The sequence below is a fragment of the Pristis pectinata genome, chromosome 34 (assembly GCF_009764475.1).
Source record: "Pristis pectinata isolate sPriPec2 chromosome 34, sPriPec2.1.pri, whole genome shotgun sequence".
NCBI classification, from domain to species: Eukaryota; Metazoa; Chordata; class Chondrichthyes; order Rhinopristiformes; family Pristidae; genus Pristis; species Pristis pectinata.
Window position 1 is genome coordinate 11,411,607 of NC_067438.1, and position 21,196 is coordinate 11,432,802.

The window sequence follows — 21,196 nt, forward strand, 5'->3', positions numbered from 1 at the left end:
TTAGGACAGTCAGCTCCTTGAGCCTGCTGCACAATCCAGTAAGATCATAAGAGCCCATCTTGGCCTCAACATCTCTATCCACATACTCCCCTTGTAGTTTAAATGTCTGTAGCTCTCCAGTATTTAATGACTCTGCTTCCACACCTTTTTGGAGTAAAGAATTTCAGGGTCACTACTGTTGAGAGAAGATGGTCTGCTTCATCTTCACCTTAAATGTGCAGTTCCTTATTCTGAAATTATGCCCCCTTAGTGCTAGGTACTCCTGTAGAGGAAACATCCTCCATATCCATCCTGTAAATCCCTTCAGAAACTTTGATGTTTCCATAAGTGTCACGAACCAGCAACAAAAGAAACACACTGAGCATGATTTAGTGTTAAAACTATTTTATTAATCACTACTTATGATAATACGTAAAATAAAAGTAAAAATGTTAGTATGTTAGAATTCAAGAATGTTAAACCTCGAACGTTAACCCCAAAACTAAACTCTTCGTGTGTGTGTGCGACAAAGTCCAAAACTCCCAGTTCCTGAATGGTTCTTAAAGTTCAGTTCCGCAAGCCATAAGGTGAAACATGAGCAAGGGCTTCTTCAACAACCACCGTTGTCTGAAGATAAGATGTAGATGTAGAAAAACATAGAGAGAGTACATACGAAATCCAAATGTTCCACGATGGAACCCAAACGACACTTCAGTGTTTACTCGGTAGTGACTTCCTCACCCCGAAAAGCATCCGAACCGTGGTCGTCCACATACAAATACCTGTTTCCTTCTACAGGTCAGCAACAAAGTGAACTCCACCGGATTACTTCCAACTTTTATACATGGATTTCAGTGGTAAACACAGTTATTGTTTCTCATCCATCGATAGAGAAAACAAGCAGGCTGGTCTCTCTCTTCCTTCTTCTGACTTCTTCAACAACGTCATTACGTCCTTTATCTTCTATTGACGTAAGCACGCCCCACACACACATACACACACACTCTCTATCTTAAAGGGACTTTCACTGAGTCTGTAACAATAAGATCATGTGTCATTTCTGTTTACTCCGATGACTATAGATCCAACCTGCACAGCCATTTTCTTTAGGCATCAACTCCTCATCCCTATAATCAACTGCGAACCTCTCTGCAGCCCAATGCCCTGTGAAGTTACATCAAAGTTTCCCTACTTTTATGTGCCATACCTCCTGCAACAAAGGTCAATATTCCATAAGCTTTTCTAACTGTTGTACCTGCATACTAATGTTGTGCTTTGTATACTTGGATGCCCAGAGCCCTTTGTATTGCACACTTTAGTAGTCTCACTCCTTTTAGGTAATAATTTCCAACATCTTTTCTTACAAAGTAGGAAAATGTGAGGTTATCTGCTTTGAATTTCCACTGCTGGCTCCTTGCATGTTAAATATTGCATCACACTTTATGAAGAAGAGTAGGATATATCTCTGTTCCTTAGTTAATTTTCTTCCAGTTCCCTAAAAACCATATTAACTGTCACCCATCATAAATTCACTGCCACAGAGGTAATAAAATAATTGTGCTTTAAATCTGAATTTGTTGAGAGGACCATTTTTAGCTTGTCTGGTGGAGGTGTAAGTGTTCTGTAAAATGAGCATACTTATTCCTATGCCAAGCAATGAAATTTCACTGCAAATGAACATTTGAAATACCACTATTCATCAATAAAATGTTCACTGAAATAACATATTAATTCTGTCACTGATATCAGGTTAATATGTCACCAATACTGAAGCCTCTCAGTAATAAATTGTCACTGATATCAAATTAATTCATTAATATGACGAGGTTTTCCTCTTTAGATAAGGTGTCAAACGTTTTGATTCTGAACAACTCAAGTTCCAGCGGCTCCATTATCCATTTCACATGTGAAGTTGCTGGAAATTCTCAATGGCATCAATGGTGAAGATGGAGGGAAAAATATCTCAGCAACATCAGCTAATAAATGGGAACCAAAGCCAAGTGCTTCAGAAGGTTACAATGTATCTGTGTCATAACCAATTCTGCCAGCTACATCGAGGCAAATTACTCCTTAACTATTTACGATAACCTTGATTTATGGAAGGCTTCTTGAAAGTAGATTTTGTGACCTTTTGCCATTAGTGGACTTTAGAGTACAGAGTGTGTAAATTGCACTGTAGCACAGAGAGCCAAAAGCAGAATTTGGAGTTTTTATTACCCTTTTTATGTAGGATTTGATAAGATGATGATGATATATTCCAGGAGTCATTTAAAAAGGATCGTTAATTAGAAATTATCACTTGGAGAATAAAGAGGGAGGTCTGGAGGAATTACTCAATATTGTTGGAGCCTGATCTCTTCTGTCACAGGGATTGTGTGAGGCAAAGTCCATTGCAGTTATCTGAATTTTAGTCCGTTAATGAGCCAAGCCATGCTCAGAGCAGCCCACAACTGTTTGCTTTATATTTGCCCATTTCTGTGTCCTTATTTCCAGAGGATGCTGATACAGTTTTCTGGGTCTTCACATACCTGGCCCAAAGGACGTGCAAACGTGGGAACCTTAACAGTGATTGTAGACAGGATATTTGAAAATGGATAGCACTGTATCACTGCTGCTTGGCATCAATTCATGGGCTGAGATGCAGTGGAGTTCTTTTATCAGTGAGAGTGAATGGGAAGCTTTGATTTTATTGTAGGGCATTGATGCCATTTCTTGTATCTTGACCACTGCTCTGTCTCTGATAGAGCTAATTTTGTATAGACTCCGGTTGTCTGGTCAAATAACCTTCCAGCCCCTACTGCATAGTGTTATATGGAATCAGCAGCAACTTGGGCAAATAGGGCAGCAGTCCCTAATGGGCAGAGAGAATGGCAGAGAAGGGAGATGGAATGGTGACAGAGTACAAACCCGGCTAATTATGTCTTTCCCCCACCTATGCAAGTGGAAAAAAAATGGTTAGTCGTCACCATTTTGTGCACCTACACAAGACTAATTTCCTCATTTTCCACTTTTTTCGTGGTGCCCCCTCCACTTGACCCTAACTCCTTCATCAAAAGTTTAAGTGACATGTCCTTGGTTTGACAAGTTTCCAGATGTTTTCTCCTTTCATATAGAAAATAAAAGAATTTGATGGGTTCTGGGAGAATGCATTCCTCTGCCTTTCCTTGCCAGATTTTCTTGTACAGTCAATTGTCCCAAGTGGAGGAAAAGGTAGAAATTGCACCCAAGTGTTTAGGACTTCTCAGATTCAGGCCTTTAATGAGGCTACAACTATTTCCAATTAGTTAGTGACACCTGTACTCCTGGATGTCATCTTTGAAATCAGAAGAGGTTTTTATTTTCATTCTGGAGGAAGTTTTCACTTTGATTTCATTTATAGTATTACACTCTTGTAAGTAGATCAGGTATTGGGTTAACTTGAAGAAGGCTGCAGTCCAGCACCACCCAATGAAAACTCACTCTATGATTCAAGACTCACTCTCCATAGGAAGAGACAGTTATTGCAAGCTTGAAACAACATTGGCCTGACCTGGCTAGGGGCAGCAGATTCCCTTCTCTGAAGGGATTCAACAAAAAAGTCGGCTTGTAGCAACAATTGAAGTTTTGATTGTCATTTTCTCTATGCTATGTAATATACTTCATTGTGTGAACATTTTAATTTCAGGTTATCTCTGGGAAGACTCTATAATTACAATTGTATCGGTCACAGGACTGTTGTCGTCTTTGGTATTAGTTGTTGGATTCTTGATTGTGGGATGTTCGGCCAGGAAATTAAAGCAAGGTATCTGCCAAATATCATTATTTTGGATCGCTGTGAAGTGGTTTTCAATTCTTATGGCACACTGGAATGGTTCCAGAGTAACCTGAGGCTTAAGTTCAAAGAGGTCTTTTGGGAGGAATCTCCTGGAGAGGAGGCTGCATCGACTGGGTTAACAGAGTCATGCAGCAATACAGCACGGATACAGGCCCTTCGGCCCAACCTGTCCATGCCGACCATGGTGCCCACCCAGCAATTTCCTGCATTCGGCCCATATCCCTCTAAGGCCTGCCCCTCCATGTACCTATCCAAGTGCTTCTTAAATGATGCTATTGTACCTGCTTCAACCACTTCCTCTGGAAGGTCTTTCCATATACTCGCCACTGTATGAAAAAGTTGCCTCTCAGGTCCCTTTTTTTTAAATCTTTCCTCTCTCGCCCTGAACTTATGCCCCCTGGTTTGGACTTCCCTACCCTGGGAGAAAAGACTGTTACCATCCACCTTATCTATGCCTTCATAATTTTAATCACTTCTATAAGATCGCCCCTCATTCTCCTCTGTTCTAAGGAAAACCCAGGCCCTCGTCCTGGCAATATTCTTGTAAGCTCTCTCTGCCCTCTTTCCAACTTAACTACGTTTTTCCTATAACAGGGTAATCAAAATTTTACACAGTACTCCAGCCTGTACGCAGCCTCACCAACGACTTGTACAACCGCAGCATAATGTCCCAACTCCTATACTCCGTGCCCTGACTGATGAAGACCAGTATGCTCAATGCCTTTTTCACCACCCCATTTACCTGTGATGCAGCTGTCAACGAACTATACACTTGTACTCCTAGGTCCCCCTGTTCCATTACACTCCCTAGTGCCCTACCATTCATAGCACAAGTCCTATGCTGGTTTGACTTTCCAAAATGCATCACCTCGTGCTTGTCTGTATTGAAATATATTTACTATTCCTCAGCCCACTTCCTTAACTGATCAAGATTGGTTTGAGATTGTGGTTGTGTTTACCCTTACTGCAGTACTGGTAGCAACAGGGAAAGCCCTCCCCTGGTTCTGGCAGTTTGGAGATAGGCTGCTAATTTGCAAGATTGAGGGGTTTTTTTATGCAAAGGGGTGATGGCAGATTTGAAAGCATGTGCAACTTTACCTGAGAAGAGAGTCTCATTAGTTCTTCACTTTATAAAATGTGAAATGTTTCCAGTGATTCCAGTCACAAGGGATTTTAACTCTCCCTGTAGCTGCCACTTACTCCTGGGGCAAGTGACAATCTTAACCTCCTTCACTTCTCTTCCATGTTCCAATGTCCTGCTCATTTTCGAGCCTTGCACCTGTGACACTTGATTTCAGGCTAATCATCTGAGAGTCCCTCACCATAACCTGTTCACCCTGTCAATTGTTTGTTGTTTTATTCATTTGTAGATAAGTTGTAAAGTAGATTTCAGCATTATTAATATAACTATTAATTTCTCTCTAGTGTCTCAGAGACTGGTTATCTATAATGCTTTGCCGCTTATTGCTACCTTCATTGCCCTCATTTTCTGGATTGCATTTAAAGGTAAGTGAACAAATAATATCGTTCATTATGTGAAAATGATCTGTTCAATACCTCTGTCTGTAAATTAAGCAGTTTTGTTTACCTAGACCATTAGTATCTCTACTTCCAGATCCCACAGGTGGTTACAGATAAACCTCCCATATTTTATTAGACTGTAGATCAGGAAGTACTGGTCTCAGTGGTTTTAAATTTGAGTGTTTCTTTACCACATTTGAGACCTTGGTTAAAGTAGCATTTTCATGCATAGTAGTAAAGAGATGCTGCTATTTAGATGCGCAGTTAGTTGTTCATGCAAATTTGAGGTTGTATTTAAAAAAGTTTTTGTCTAATGTTCTAGTGCTCATTGTAAATTAACCAAAGCTTTTAGAGCAGATTCTGAAGTAGCATATAAATATTAAGTTACGGGCTATGTGTCTGAACTATAGAATGTGGGAATTTTGAAGGGAGCAGGACTGTCCCAAGCAATAATTCTATGGTAAAAGCCTGTGTCTTCTATTTTACCAGCTCAAGTCATTTGAGCTTATGTCGAAGGCACTTCAGAACATAATGGAGGAGAATCTAGACTATTTGCTGCAGACTTTGGTCACATCTTTTAGAGGCACAGTATGAAAGATATTAAACAAATGAGATGCTGTGGGGACAACTTTGGGAGTTAGCAGATCGCTGAAAATGGCACCTTGGAATCAAGTGTTCAGAGGGAGAAGGAGGGGAAATTCAATGTAGTAGTAATGCACATTTCCCTAATTAGGGAAGAGATAGCATCCATTGTAAGCCGGATCAAGTATCCTATATGCAGTCTGATGTAAGGGTCTTTATTATCCAGAAGTTCCAGAGATGAGTGTAGGGCCAGGGAGATGGCATTGGCTGTGGACCTGTTTCAGCAGTGGGCGAATTGCAGAGGGTCGTCAAGGTTGTCTGGGAGGCCACGGCCAGCCCTTCAAAGCAATTGATACCAGGTCATTTATTACTTTGAAACCCAAAACAGATTTTTGCTCACCAAAGGGATTGAAAGGAAAAACAGTTATGTGGATCTGGGTCAAAAATCAACCATGATTTCACTGAACAATGTCTTGTCTAAAAAGCGTGCTCCTAATTCAGTGTTCCAGGTGCTTCCCACTGGTTTACCCCAATCCAGCCTTGGTAGCAAAGTAATTTTAAGACTCAAATCCTTGCAGTTGATTACAGTATAACATCAGCACACCCAACTAAGGAGTGGTGATAGCACATTAGCTGACTCAAGCAAGTACATTACAATGTGGGCACATGTGACTTGGAAGTGACAACAATGAAAACCTTTCAGTGGTGATGTAAAGCTATTAAAACTTCAACAATTTGAGTGCTGACATACACAGCTAGGAAGCAATGATATCAGCATTAGCACAAATAAGTGATGACATCACAGTGCCAACATGTAAAGCAGACAAGATGACATCAATTGTATATATACGTTTGTACACAATTTGGGCAATGAAATTTGGTGTCAAGTTACGTACACCAAGCCAGTTTGCTGTCACTGGTGTATTCTAGCCAGCACCACCATAAAAACTGGAGAGGTTCCAGGAGAAGGCAAATCACCTTCCCAAGACTTGGGAATAAAATGTAGTCTTGCGAGTGTTACCCATGTCCCAAGAAAAAAAAAGACACATAATGCTGTGTTAGTGAATAATATTACAACATCTTATCAGTTTAATCCTTTTATTAGATTTAGTGTGGATTAAAAAACTCCTGTTGTTGGATTTTTGCTGCAGGTGCTGCCTTTATATCTCTGCTTGCCTTAAGCATTGTGCTTTTCTGGCTTTTGTGTGTGATTGCACCAATTGTTACTCCAAAGTTAGGCATCTCATTTAATTGGAGTATCCAAGAAAAGAAAAGTAAGTAACAGTTCATTAGTAGTTTAAAATTTCCAGATATAAAAATAAAACTATGCATTCTAAATTGCTGCATCATCTGTACTTGACAGATTCCCTACCTTCTATTGACTTAAGTGGCTACGTGGTGATCTCAATTTTGTGTCTTATGTTAAAGGAAAAGATTCAGCAAAACAGTGAGTTTACTGACAGCCTTATATTACTGTGCATAATATTGCAAAGAACTGCATTCACTTGAGTGATCAAAATACATTTGCTGTATTCAGAAGTACTCTGAGACTGTCATTCCCATCGCTACTGTTGAGGCAAACTCCTTCTGCAGTTGATTTGTGTGGATAAGGAGAATTACCATCACATTGGTTACCTGCCTCTCTACCCTGCCCCACCACAAGCTCCTTCAGAACTCTGGCCATAGTGCCACTCTTAGTGAAGAACATTGAAGACCTCCTATCATCAGCTGAAGAAGGGGGCAAGTGGTAAATGGGAGGCATCCTTGTACACATGATGTAATGAGAATTTGTGGTTCTAGAATCAATCATGAGAACTCGCAGCCTTCTGACTATTTACCATGTACTGCTTCTCTGGTGGGTCTTTCTTACAAAGATGCACCCAGGGATGATAAACTCTGGAGCACACTATATGTTTCCCAGTATATCTTTGGGACAGTTCTTCCAACTTTAGCACAATGTCCCAGATGTTAGAAACGTAGAAACCCTACAGCACATACAGGCCCCTCGGCCCACAAAGTTGTGCCGAACATGTCCCTACCTTAGAAATTACTAGGCTTACCCATAGCCCTCTATTTTCTAAGCTGCATGTACCTATCCAAAAGTCTCTTAAAAGACCCTATTGTATCCACCTCCACCGTTGCCGGCAGCCCATCCCATGCACTCTCCACTCTCAGATTAAAAAATCTTACCCCTGACATCTCCTCTGTACCTACTCCACAGCACCTTAAACCTGTGTCCTCTTGTGGCAACCATTTCACCCCTGGGAAAAAGTTATGTGACTTGTCCAGTGGTTGGGTCTCCCACTGTATGTCATAACATCCCCTTGTGTTTCGATGCTGAGTTTTCTCTGATAACTTCTTAGCACCTTTACCATGCTAAAACATCCTAGCTAGTGTAGGTTTTTATTATATTTTGCATTGAGAAATATTCAGTGTGAACTTATTAAATGTATTTCTTTGTTGTACATTTTCATTTCAAGGTTTTGATACCAGCACTTTCATTTGGAGCATACCTATTGCATTGTTGGTCAGCAGTGTTATAGTCTTTTCTGTGCTCAGAGAATTATGTCATTGTAAGTATCAAATCATTTGATCACTTTCACTTTCTAAGGAATTTGGCAATAATGAAGTATTTTATCTGCAAACTTTTATCATGGTATCTGCTTTTAAAATAAAACAGCTGTGGAGAAGTTGCTTGAGCACATTACTATTCTTTCTCTTCACATACCCCAGTATTACAGTCAATTTGATTCCCCAAAATAGGTGTTACAACAAGGATTCACAAGGTTAGCACATGCATCAAGTTTCTAATCTACAACAAATTGTGGTAATGTTTCTTCCAAACTTGCTGTGAGACTCATCCTGGAACCACAGGCTACCAAGAGTTCCCACCCTGTCAGCTAAAGTCAGATCTACACTTGTACAATGCTCCCACCCAAGGTCATCCCCTTTACCACTATAAGATTAGGCATGTGCTGCTTCCCTCTCCATCCATGATTCCTGTTGCTTGTGTGTCCCATGTTGAACTGTGGTATGGGAGTGATTTGCCAATTCTTAGAACTGCAGGTAGTGGGCGTCATCCATTTCCTGGGAGAGGGAAAAGGTAGTGGGTGTGGGTGATGTCGAGAGGAAGAGGCGAGGAACAGAAGGAGAGAGAAAGTGAAACCCAAACCTCTTCAAGACATGGCCCAGATTCTTGCTCCTTTGTTTGCAAGAGGCTTGTTTGAATGCATGCTTTTTAGCCACTGACTTGGGCAGCACAACTAGTGTCCTCTGTCTTTCTCTCCTCCCTCTTTCCCTCACACAGATCTTCCTAATGTTTGTGAGTCCTCCATAAGTGAAAGGTAAGGAGGATCTATTTGGCTACCTGTTTCAACAAAGTCTTAAAGGGATACACATACTGCCATGACAGTATCCCCCATCCCATCCCACTCACTAGTAGTGCTCCTCAACCCTGACTTGTGCCCTCACTGAATCCCCTCTCACTTAAGTACTGCCCAATATCCCCCTTCCCCTACAGGGCAGATGATTTGTTGCTGTGGCCACCTGCCCCCACATCAATCGTAATTGCTGATCTGCCAAATTATTGCCACATTACTAACAGTGGGAATTATTTCATTCTCCAGGCTCCATAACACTGGATTCTACAGCAGGATATTGGTGGGGATATAGGATTTCTGGGAGGGTGATCCTTTCTGGGAAGGGTCTTTTCTACCTGTAGCCACTCTTGTGGCAAAATGAAGTGAAAGGTTCTCATGATCGTAACCCTAGTAATGTGAAGGAAATGTCGCTCTTTGAGAGCAGATATCAGAATTTGGAGATTGAATTTGCACACACTTGTCCATCCATTGATGTTAAATGTTTGGAAGATTATTTGATATGAACCTCTGCATGTAGAAAATAACTCCCATGAACCAGAACATGAAGGAATATATTACAAGAGTACCTCACATTTGGGAGCTGATCTATAATGAGAAGACATATTTTCTATCCTGGCTTCCAATGTATAATGGGAGACTATCCAAATTCTGGGCTGCAAATTCTGATCTCCAAGAGCACAAAGCTTCTAACCAACTACAGTCACAGGTCATGTGAGCACAACTTCACAGTAAACTCTGAATGAAAATCAAAACCTGCAGATTTTTGAATACCAAAATAAAAACGGAAAATGCTGGATACACTCAGCAGGTCAGACAGTGTTATGCCATGTTCTGAGTGTTTCCAGCATGTTCTGCTTTACACTCTGAATGAAGTTACTTTATTTGCATTGCTCCATAAATATTTTTGCTATTGAAAGTTTAGCCTTTTCCTACCTGCCTGAAGCTGCACCTTCCCCTGAGATATCATCAGCAATTTTGAGGAAAAGTGCATTGATATGTACTAAAATATCAGAACCACTGAGTCCTTTGTGACTTTCCAATGGAAACTGTTGGTGAGACGGAAACAACTTCTGATTATATTCTGGAATAAATATCCAGAATTAATAGTCATTCATTTGATTCAATATAGGTAGAAATGAAGATGCAAGCAATGATGTCATCAGTTTGGGCCAAAGGGTCTGTTTTCAAGCTGTATAACTCTATGAAACTATGATGTATGCATTGATCTTGGGCAAACAGGTATGTTTTGATCTATAGTTTAACAGTTGTTATAAGCGATATTCTAGGGCTAGTTTTAATTTGTTTTATAGTGTCACTAGTACAGACAGACTAGAGGGAATCTTAGCTTTGTGCATTCTTAGAACATAGAACATAGAAAACCTACAGCACAATTCAGGCCCTTCGGCCCACAAAGCTGAGCCGAACATGTCCCTACCTTAGAAATTACTAGGCTTACCCATAGCCCTCTATTTTTCTAAGCTCCATGTACCTATCCAAAAGTCTCTCAAAAGACCCTATCGTATCCGCCTCCACCACTGTTGCCGGCAGCCTATTCCACGCACTCACCACTCTCTGAGTAAAAAAAACTTACCCCTGATATCTCCTCTGTACCTACTCCCTAGCACCTTAAACCTGTGTCCTCTTGTGGCAACTGTTTCAGCCCCGGGAAATAGCCCCAGACTATCCACACAATCAATGCCTCTCATCATCTTATACACCTCTATCAGGTCTCTCCTCATCCTCTGTCGCTCCAAGGAGAAAAGGCCAAGTTCCCTCAACCTGTTTTCATAAGGCATGCTCCCCATCCAGGCAGCATCCTTGTAAATCTCCTCTGCACCCTTTCTATGGCTTCCACATCCTTCCTGTAGTGAGGTGACCAGAACTGAGCACAGTACTCCAAGTGGGGTCTGACCAGGGTCCTATATAGCTGCAACATTACCTCTCGGCTCCTAAATTCGATTCCACAATTGATGAAGGACAATACACCATATGCCTTCTTAACCACGGAGTCAGCCTGTGCAGCTGCTTTGAGCGTCCTATGGACTCAGACCCCAAGATCCCTCTGATCCTCCACACTGCCAAGAGTCTTACTATTAATACTATATTCTGCCATCATATTTAACCTACCAAAATGAACCACTTCACACTTTTCTGGGTTTAACTGCATCTGCCACTTCTCAGCCCAGTTTTGCATCTTATCTATGTCCTGCTGTAACCTCTGACAGCCCTCCACACTATCCACAACACCTCCAACCTTTGTGTCATCATCTTGTGAGAATTAATCTCAATGTGTCTGCTTAAATTAGTGTATAAAAATCTGTTGCCATAGAATTATTACAGAACGAAAGAAGACCATTTGAGCCGCTGGGTTTATGCCAGCTCTTATTACAAAAATTCCATCGGTCTCATTCCATTGCTTTTTCCCAAAAGCCCAGGAAGTAATTCTCAATTACTTCAGGTACATATCCAAGTCCCTTCTGAAAGCCTTAAATGATTCTGCTTCCAACAGATCTGCAGATAATGGGTCCCAGGTGATCATTAAATTTAAAAAAATTACATTCCCTTCAGAAGTTTTGAACAAATTTTTAAGTCCATAACCTGCTGGTCCTTGAAACGCCTGCTAATGGGACCAGCTACCCTATGTTTACCCCATCTAGACCAGTCACCATCTTGTACGCCTCTCTCACATCCTCTCGGCTTTCTCTGCTTCAATGGCAATAATCCCAATTCTTGTCTAACTCTATAGATGAAATCCCTGATCTCAGAACCATTCAAGTGCATCTTTCCTGTACCCTCTCTTGGACTTTCATTAAGTGACTAGAATTTGATAAAGTGGTCTAACCAATATTTTTTAACTGGTTCAACATAACATTCCTATTTTTTCACTATCCCTTTATTTATGAATTATAGGATGTCATATACCTTACTAATGTCAGTTTAAAGAATATATGCACATATTCCAAGGATCCTCTGTTCATATGCACCCATTTAGAACTGTGCCATTTACTCTGTTGTCTTTCCCATTATTTGTTTCTGAATACATCACTTCACACTCCTTTGAATTAAACTTCATCTGCTATTTAAACTGAGAAGGGTGCAAAAAAGATTTACGAGAATGTTACTGGGACTGGAAGGTTTAAGTTATAAGGAGAGACCAGATAGGCTGGGACTTTTTCCCCCGAGGCATAGGAGGCTGAGGCGTAACCTTATATAGAAGTTTATAAAATCATGAAGGTCATAGATAAGGTAAAAAGGACAGTCTTTTTTTCCATGGTGGGGGTGTCTAAAACTAGAGGGCATAAGTTTAAAGTGAGAAGGGAAAGATTTGAAAGGGACCTGAGGGGTAACTTTTTCCACACAGAGGGTGTTGCGTATATGGCACACTGCCAAAGGAAGTGGTAGAGGCAGGTATAATTATGACATTTAAAAGACATTTGGATACGGGCCAAGCACAAGCAAATGGGACTAGCTCAGTTGGACAACTTGGTCAGCATGAATGGCCTATTTCCGTGGCGTATAGCTTTATTACTCTATGACTTGTCTGCCTATTCAGCTAGCATGTTTTCTTGCCATGTATGTATTGATCCAGGACAACATTTTTGCTGCGTACCACACACTTAAACTGTGTCATCTGAAAATTTGGAACCTTTACCCTACACACCCATGTCTAAGTCATTAATATTCACCTAATAAAGCAGCATTGACCCAGAGCAACACCACCGTCTCGACCATACCCAAAATCACTGGCTTAAAGTCATAGAATTGTGGTAAACCAGTTTCCTCTCCATCCTTTGATTTCCTGGATTATCTTTGTTAACCAGGTTTTGTGTGTGCCTTAGTTAAATTTGTTCTGAAAATCCACTCAGATGACATCTGCATTCGCTACATCAAGATTCTATTACCTCATCAAAAAGTTTAATCAAGTTTGTCAACCACAATTTGCATAAGAACACAAGAAAATGGGAGCAGGACTAAGTCACTCGGCCCCTCAACCCTGTCCTGCCATTCAGTATGATCATTGCTGATTTACCTCGGGTCTCAACTTCTCTGTGCCAGTTCCCTATAGCTTTCAATTCCCTAATCTTTCAAAAATTATATGCCTCTACTTTATGTACTCTTAGTGATCTAGCCTGCACAACTTTCTGGGGTAGAGTATTCTAGAGATTCACCGCACTCTCCAAAAAGAAATTTTTTGCCCCTTATGTTGAAATGTGCCCCCTTCAGAGATTCTCCCACTTGTGAAAATAGCATGATATTTACCCCTTCATGCCCTCTTGCAATCTTGTATGTTTCAATAAGACCATTCCTGATTCTTCTAAATCCCAAAGAATACAGGCCCAACCTGTGTAGTCTGTCTTGACAGACAATTCTCTCATCCCAGGAATTAGCCTGGTGAATCTCCTTTGGACTGCCTGCAATCCTGTGTACAATTTCCTGTGCGCAATTTAGGTGGGGGGGGGGGGGGGGGGGGGGTCCTTTAACATTGATTTTCATTTGTTAATTCAACTTCCAAACTCTGATTATTTTTTTCCCTCATTATTATTTCTAACAGCTTAACCATTGTGGTTAAGCTAAATGATCTGTGGTTGTAGCACTCCTTCATGCTCACGGTTTTTTTTGAGAAAAAGATGTCGTATTTTCCATTTTTCAGTCCTTTTGGCATTCTCTAGTATCTGGAGAAGATTGGAAGGTTATAGTAAGTTCATCTGAAAACTCCACTCCCACCTCTCTCAGCAACATGGCATCCCATCTGTAGCTGGTGACTAACTTTTACTCTAAGCACAGTATTTCTTGCAACTTTTCAATTTTAACCTTGTCCATTATCTTTGTGACCTCAATTTCACTGTGACTTTAGTGGCATCCCTTCATTGATAGAGACCAATGCAAAGTACTCATTTAGTATTCCAGCTTTGACTTGTGCCTAATCATTTCCTTCACCTTTAAGTGGGCTCCATGCTATTCACGATGATGTTTCATAAGTCCCTTGTCTGGACTTGCCTCCTGTTCAATTTATTGAGTTTAGCTATAATTATGACATTTTCTCCCAGTATGCATCAGGCTATGAGGATTGTTGTTTATTTAGGTACTTCCTCTCTACAATTATTTTGTCAATTTTTCTGTTTGTCTCTGTTTGCTGTCTTTCTGCTGCTAGTGTTTGTGTGTGAAAATTTTATTGCTGCATACAACAAGTATATTTTGGTCATTTTAGGATTTTGAAGAAATCCAAGCCGTCAATGTTACTGAGCCAGGTCAGCAAGCCACATCTTAATCTCCTTGGATCTTTTAAAATGATTGTGATGGGCATCATTTTTGGATGTTGTTACCATGAAAAGGTTTTAGCAACAAAGCAGCAAATTTCCATCTGCACTACTATAGATTGGATTTTACCACTTCAAGCAACTCATTCTCGCTTTTCCAGTTCTGATAAAAGGTCCTTGAACTGAAACATCAACTTTCATTTGCTCACCGCTGATATTACTTGACCTGTTGAACTCTTACAGCACTCTGCTTTTAGCGATCAAAATGTTCCAAATTTCCAACATCTGGGTGTTTTCCTCCAGTTCGTGGTGCTGAGTCATACCGAATGGTGCTGGAGAATTGGAGGGTGGCAAATGTTGTCCCCTTATTCAAAAAAGGTAGTAGGGATAGTCCAGGGAATTACAAACCAGTGATCCTTGCGTCTGTGGTGGGCAAGCTGTTGGAAAGGATTCTTAGAGATAGGAGCTATGAGCATTTAGAGAATCATGGTCTTGAGGAGGTGACCAGGAAGATTGATGAGGGTAGTGCAGTAGATGTGGCCTACATGGATTTTAGTAAGGCATTTGACAAGGTTCCACGTGGCAGGCTTCTTCAGAAGGTCAGAGGGCATGGGATCCAGGGAGGCTTGGCCATGTGGATTCAGAATTGGCTTGCCTGTAGAAAGCAGGGTTGTGGTGGAGAGAGTGCATTCAGAATGGAGGGCTGAGACAAGTGTCCCACAAGGATCGGTTCTGGGACCTCTACTTTTCATGATGTATATTAATGACATGAGGGGGTAGAAGGGTGGGTTAGCAAAGGTCGGAGGTGGTGTGGATAGTGTGGAGGACTGTCAGAGATTGCAGAGGGATATTGATAGGATGCAGAGCTGGGCTGAAAAGTGGCAGATCGAGGTCATTCCGGAGAAATATGAGGTACACTTTGGAAGGACAAACTCCAAGGTGGAGTACAAGATTAATGGCAGGATTCTGGGTAGTGTGGAGGAGCAGAGGGATCTTGGGGTTCATATCCACAGATCACTGAAAGTTGCCTCATAGGTGGATAGGGTAGTTAAGAAAGCTTATGGGATGTTAGCTTTCATAAGTCATGGGATCGAGTTTAAGAGCCACGAAGTAATGATGCAGCTCTACAAAACTCTGGTTAGACCACACTTGGAGTACTGTGTCCAGTTCTGGTTGCCTCATTATAGGAAGGATGTGGAAGCGTTGGAAAGGGTGCAGAGGAGATTTACCAGGATGTTGCCTGGTTTGGAGAGTATGCAGAATGAGGAGAGACTTAGGGCTTTACTCTTTGCAGAGGAGGAGGATGAGGGGAGACGTGATAGAGGTATACAATATATTAAGAGGAATACATAGACAGCCAGCGCCTCTTTCCCAGGGCACCAATGCTCAATGCAAGAGGGCATGGCTTTAAAGTAATGGGTGGGAAGTCCAAGGGGATATCAGAGGGAGGTTTTTCACCCAGAAAGTGGTTGGTGCATGGACTGCGCTGCCTGGGGTAGTGGTGGAGGCAGGTACATTGGTCAAGTTCAAGTTCATTGTTAGATAAGCATATGGAGGAATTTAAAATAGGGGGATATGTGGGAGGAAGGGGTTAGACAGTCTTAAGCGTGGTTTAAAGGTTGGCACAACATGGTGGGCCGAAGGACCTGTATTCTGCTGTATTGTTCTATGGAGTCACTTGGTGGCAATTGTTTGATTGTAAATCTTGACCCTGGAGGTTTGGTACCAATACTGTCATAGGGCTTCCAGATTGGCTCGATCAGTGTTTTAAATGGAGACTGAATTAATTCATTCCATTCACAAGATCACGAGATAAAGGAACAGAAGTAGGCCATTTGGCCCATTGAGTCTGCTCCACTACCTCACATGAGCTAAACTATTCCCATCTAGCCCCTATTCCCGGCCTTTTCCCCATATCCCTTGATACCTTGACTAATTAGATACCTATCAATCTCTGCCTTAAACACCCCCAATGATCGGGCCTCCATAGCTGTATGTGGCAACGAATTCCATAGATCCACGACCCTCTGCACGTAGCATTAGGAATAAAGTAGATGACCTAGTGGCACAACTACAGGTTAATAAATACGACATTGTGGCAATCACCGAGTCATGGCTTTATGACGGATGTGATTGGGAACTGAGTGTCCAGGTGTATAGGAAGGATAGGTGGGTAGGCAGAGGGGCAGGTGTGGCCATGATGGTTAGTAATGATATAAGATCAGTAGAAAGGAAGGACATTGGTTCAGAAGAGGTGGAGTCCTTATGGGTGGAGCTAAGAAATAGCAATGGTAAAAGGACAATAGTAGCAGTTATATATAGGCCCCCTAATAGCAGTCAGGAAGTGGACCATAAGTTGCAGTTTGAGATAGAAAAAGTGTGCCAGAGTGACAACTTGAAGATAATTATGGGGGATTTTAACATGAAGGTGGACTGGGAAATACAGCAAGGCAGTAGATCTCAGGAGAGTGAGTTTGTGGAATGTCTATGGGACGGTTTTTTTGGAGCAACTTGTTGATGAGCCCACCAGGGGATCAGCTATTTTGGATTGGGTGCTGTGTAACGAACTGGAGGTGATTAGGGAACTAAAGGTGAAGGAACCATTGGGAACTAGTGATCACAATATGATTGAGTTCAGTTTCAAATTTGAGAAGGAGAAGCTGATAACTGGTGTATCGATATTTCAGTGGAACAAAGGAAATTACAGTGGTATGAGAGAGGAGTTGGCCCAAATTGATTGGAAAAGTAAGCTAGCTAGAGGAACGGCAGAGCAGAAATGGAAGGAATTTCTACAAGTAATAAGGAAAATGCAGGATAGATATATTCCAAGAAAAAAGGTTTTGAATGGAAAAAAGGGACAAATGTGGATAATGAGAGAGGTGAAGGCTAAAATAAAAGCAAAAGGGAGGACATACAAGGAAGCAAAAATTAGTGGGAAAACAGAAGACTGGGAAACTTAAAAACCTGCAGAAAGAAACTAAGAAGGTCGTTAGGAAAGATAAGATGAATTATGAAAGGAAGTTGGCAGATAACATTCAAAAGGATACTAGAGTTTTTTTAAAATATATAAGGAGTAAAGAGAGACATGGGTTGATATAGGACCAATCAATAACGGTGCGGGAGAGATTATAATGGATGATAAAAGAGATGGCAGAGGAACTAAATGAGTATTTTGCATCGGTCTTCACTGTGGAGGACATCATCAATATACCAATATCCCAGCAATAGTCAGGGGTCTCATGGAATGGAACTGAGTTCAGTTAAGATTACTAGAGAGAAGGAGCTAGGAAAACTAAATGGGCTAAAGACTGATAAGTCTCCCGGATCGGATGAGGTGCATCCCCAGGTTCTGAAGGAGGTGGCTTTAGAGATAGCAGAGGCATTGGTGATAATTTTCCAGGAATCGATAGACTGTGGCATGGTTCCGGAGGACTGGAGGGTTGCAAATGTAGTTCCGCTGTATAAGAAAGGTGGGAGGCAGCATAAAGGAAACTACAGTCTGACGTCAGTGGTGGGAAAGTTATTGGAATCGATCCTCAAGGAGGAGGTTATGGAATACCTAGAAGTGCAAGGCAAGATAGGTCCTAGCCAACATGGTTTTGTGAAGGGAAGATCTGCCTGACCAACCTATTGGAGTTTTTTGAAGAAATCACAGGTAGGGTGGATAAGGGAGAGGCGGTAGATGTTGTGGCTTTCGACAAGGTGCTGCATAAGAGACTGATTAATAAGATGAGAGGTCATGGAATTACAGGTAGGATAACAGAATGGGTGGAGCATTGGCTGGTTGGCAGGAAGCAAAGGGTGGGAATAAAAGGATCTTGTTCTGGTTGGCTACCCGGTTACTAGTGGAGTTCTGCAGGGGTCGGTGTTGGGGCCGCTTCTTTTTACCTTGTACATTAACAACTTGGATGATGGAGTAAATGTTTTGTGGGTAAGTTTGCGGATGACACCAAGATAGGTGGAGGAGTAGAGAGTATTGAGGAGACAGGAAGGTTGCAGAGACCTAGATAGTGTTAGGAGAATGGGCAAGGAAATTGGCAGATGAGATTCAATGTTGAGAAATGTGGCAGTTGTACACTTTGGAAACAGAATATAAATGGGCAGGTTATTATCTAGAAGGAGAGAAAATTCAAAGTACAGAAGTACAAAGGGACTTGGGGGTACTCATGCAGGATACCTTAAAGATTAACCACCAGGTCGGATCGGTGGTAAAGAAAGCGAATGCTATGTTGGCATTCATTTCGAGAGGTGTAGTGTATAAAGTAAGGAAGTGTTGATGAGGCTCTACGGGGCACTAGTGAGGCATCATTTGGAATACTGTGAACAGTTTGGGGGCCCCATATCTTAGGAAGGATGTGCTGATGTTGGAGAGGGTTCAGAGGAGATTTACAAGGATGATTCCCGGAAATGAAAGGGCTTGTATATGATGAGTGTTTGTCGGCTCTTGGACTGTACTCACTGGAGTACTGAAGAATGAGAGGGGACCTCACAGAGACATTTAAAATGTTGAAAGGACTGGACAGAGTAGATGTGGTCAAGCTGTTTCCCTTGGTGGGTGAGTCCAGGACCAGAGGGCACTATCTTAGAATTAGAGGGTACAGGTTTAAAACAGAGATGAGGAGAAATTTCACTACACACAGTATTCCAAATGAGGCCTCAGCAGTGCCCCATAGAGCCTCATCAACACATCCTTACTTTTATACGTTACACCTCTTGAAATGAATGCCAACATTGCATTAGCTTTTCTTACAGCCAATCCAACAATGGAGTCACATTTGCAGTTTTCGAATACACTGGTACTTTCCCAAAACTCGGTGAGTTTTGAGAAACCTCAACCAATGGCTACACTGTCTCTGCAGCTGCTTCCTTTAAATCTCACCAGTGCAGATTATCGGGACCTGGTGACTTGTCTGCTTCGGGTAACGTTACTATTTCTTGCAATGTTACAATTTCTTCCATAGTACAGGTGACCTCCACATTACAGATTTACATTCCTAGAAAATTGTCTGTATCGCAATTTTCCATATGCATAATGCAAAACCCCATTTCCCATTGAATTCCAGATTATAAGTGAGGATGGGATGTTTTTTGCTCCACAGTAATGATGTCACAGGTACTCAGTCTATACACAAGGGATTTCTGATTGTATTGGAAGCAGAAGAGAAAGTTGTTTTAATTAACAAGAAAATATCAGAAGAGCTGATCAGTTTCCAAAGCAAATTTCTTCCCAGTTTTCAAAGTATTAAATATTTGTTGAATTTTGTAAGGGCGAATTTCCATTATCTGAATTGCCATAACATGGGTGTCACTGTATTTCAAACTAGTTTACTTGTAAATAAACTGTGTGTTTGAATATGGATTTTTAATACATAATATCTATTTCTAATGTTTTTAATAAATTTTTTTCATTTTTATTGTACAAAGAAAATGATTAAGGAATGTAATTATTATAATTCAGCTTCTCGTGTATTACTTTTTTTTAATGTATTCATGGTTGGGATGTGAGCTAGATTTTACTGGCCATCCCTGATTGCATTTGTGAATTAGGGTCCACCTTGAATCACAGTTTTCCTTCTGGTGAAATTGCTACCAATGCTGTTTATTTTTTTTTGAAATGAGAAAGGATGTATATGGTCAGCACTAGAAAAAGTACCTTTCCCTTCTTGGTGGTAAAGATCACAGATCTGGGAGAGGCTGTTAGAGTAATCAATGTGCATGCATCATGTAGATAGCACACAAAGCAACCACAATACCCTGGAAGGAGTGAATGTTTAAGGTGGTAGGCATGGTGCCAATTAAGCAGATTGCTTTGATTTGGATAATTCCAAGTTCCTTGAGTGTCATTGGAGTTGCCAGGTAAGTGGACAATATATCACTCCTAGTTTGTGCCTTGTAGATGGATGTCACTCAAGGTGAGTCACTCGCACAAACAAAACCATGCTAGCTATCCCTAATCGGTCCAAACTGTTACAAACACAAATAATTCCTGTCCCTCAGGATCTCTTCCACTAACTTTCCCACAACTGATGTAAGGCTTGTCCCTGTAGCCTTCCTGAAATAAAGACAGAAGTTTAGGCATCCTCCAATCTACCCCACCCATGGCTAATGAAAGTACAAAACCACCTCCCTTGCTTCCCATAACATCCAAGGATACATCTTGTCAAGCTCCGTGGATTTACCTACTTTTATGTACTTCAAGATTACCAACACCTAATGCTTCATAGTGTCAATATGCTTCAGGATATCACTGTTCTCTTTCCTAAACACACTAGCTTCCTTATCCATCTCCACAGTAAATACAGATAAGCAGTAGTCATTTAAGACCTCATCCCATGGCTCCACTATCACGCCACCAGCCTACACAAAGGGGATCAAGATCCCCAGTCCTTGCCCATCACCCCACCAGCTTGCGCATCCAGCACGTCATTCTTCACAATTTCTGCCAGATGCAACGTGATCTCACCACCAGCCACATCCTTCCTTTCTGTTTTTGCTCTCTGTGTCTTCCTGGTCTGCTCATCCCTCCCCAGGCACATTCCCCTGTAACCATGGCAAGTGTAACACTTGGCCCTGCACCTCCTCCCTCACCACTATCCAGGGCCCTAAACAACCCTTCCAGCTGAGACAGACATTCACATACAAATCTCTGGTCTTATTTATTG

At 41.4% G+C, this 21,196-nt stretch overlaps 1 protein-coding gene across 4 annotated transcripts in view; it reads left to right on the forward strand.

The window, feature by feature from the left end:
* The window catches only part of LOC127586099 (carcinoembryonic antigen-related cell adhesion molecule 6-like), a 49,920-nt gene extending 32,333 nt beyond the window's left edge, over positions 1-17,587 (forward strand). For 2 of the 4 annotated variants that reach the window (XM_052043917.1, XM_052043921.1), the window contains 7 exons: positions 3,644-3,760; positions 5,219-5,299; positions 7,048-7,170; positions 7,260-7,343; positions 8,377-8,469; positions 10,406-10,515; positions 14,486-17,587. In XM_052043917.1, the coding sequence (XP_051899877.1) occupies positions 3,644-3,760; positions 5,219-5,299; positions 7,048-7,170; positions 7,260-7,343; positions 8,377-8,469; positions 10,406-10,473 (566 nt within the window). In that variant the 3' untranslated portion in view covers positions 10,474-10,515; positions 14,486-17,587. The remainder of the gene's footprint in view (positions 1-3,643; positions 3,761-5,218; positions 5,300-7,047; positions 7,171-7,259; positions 7,344-8,376; positions 8,470-10,405; positions 10,516-14,485) is intronic. The other 2 variants (XM_052043918.1, XM_052043920.1) reach the window with 2 other exon arrangements.
* The last annotated feature ends 3,609 nt before the right edge of the window (positions 17,588-21,196 follow it).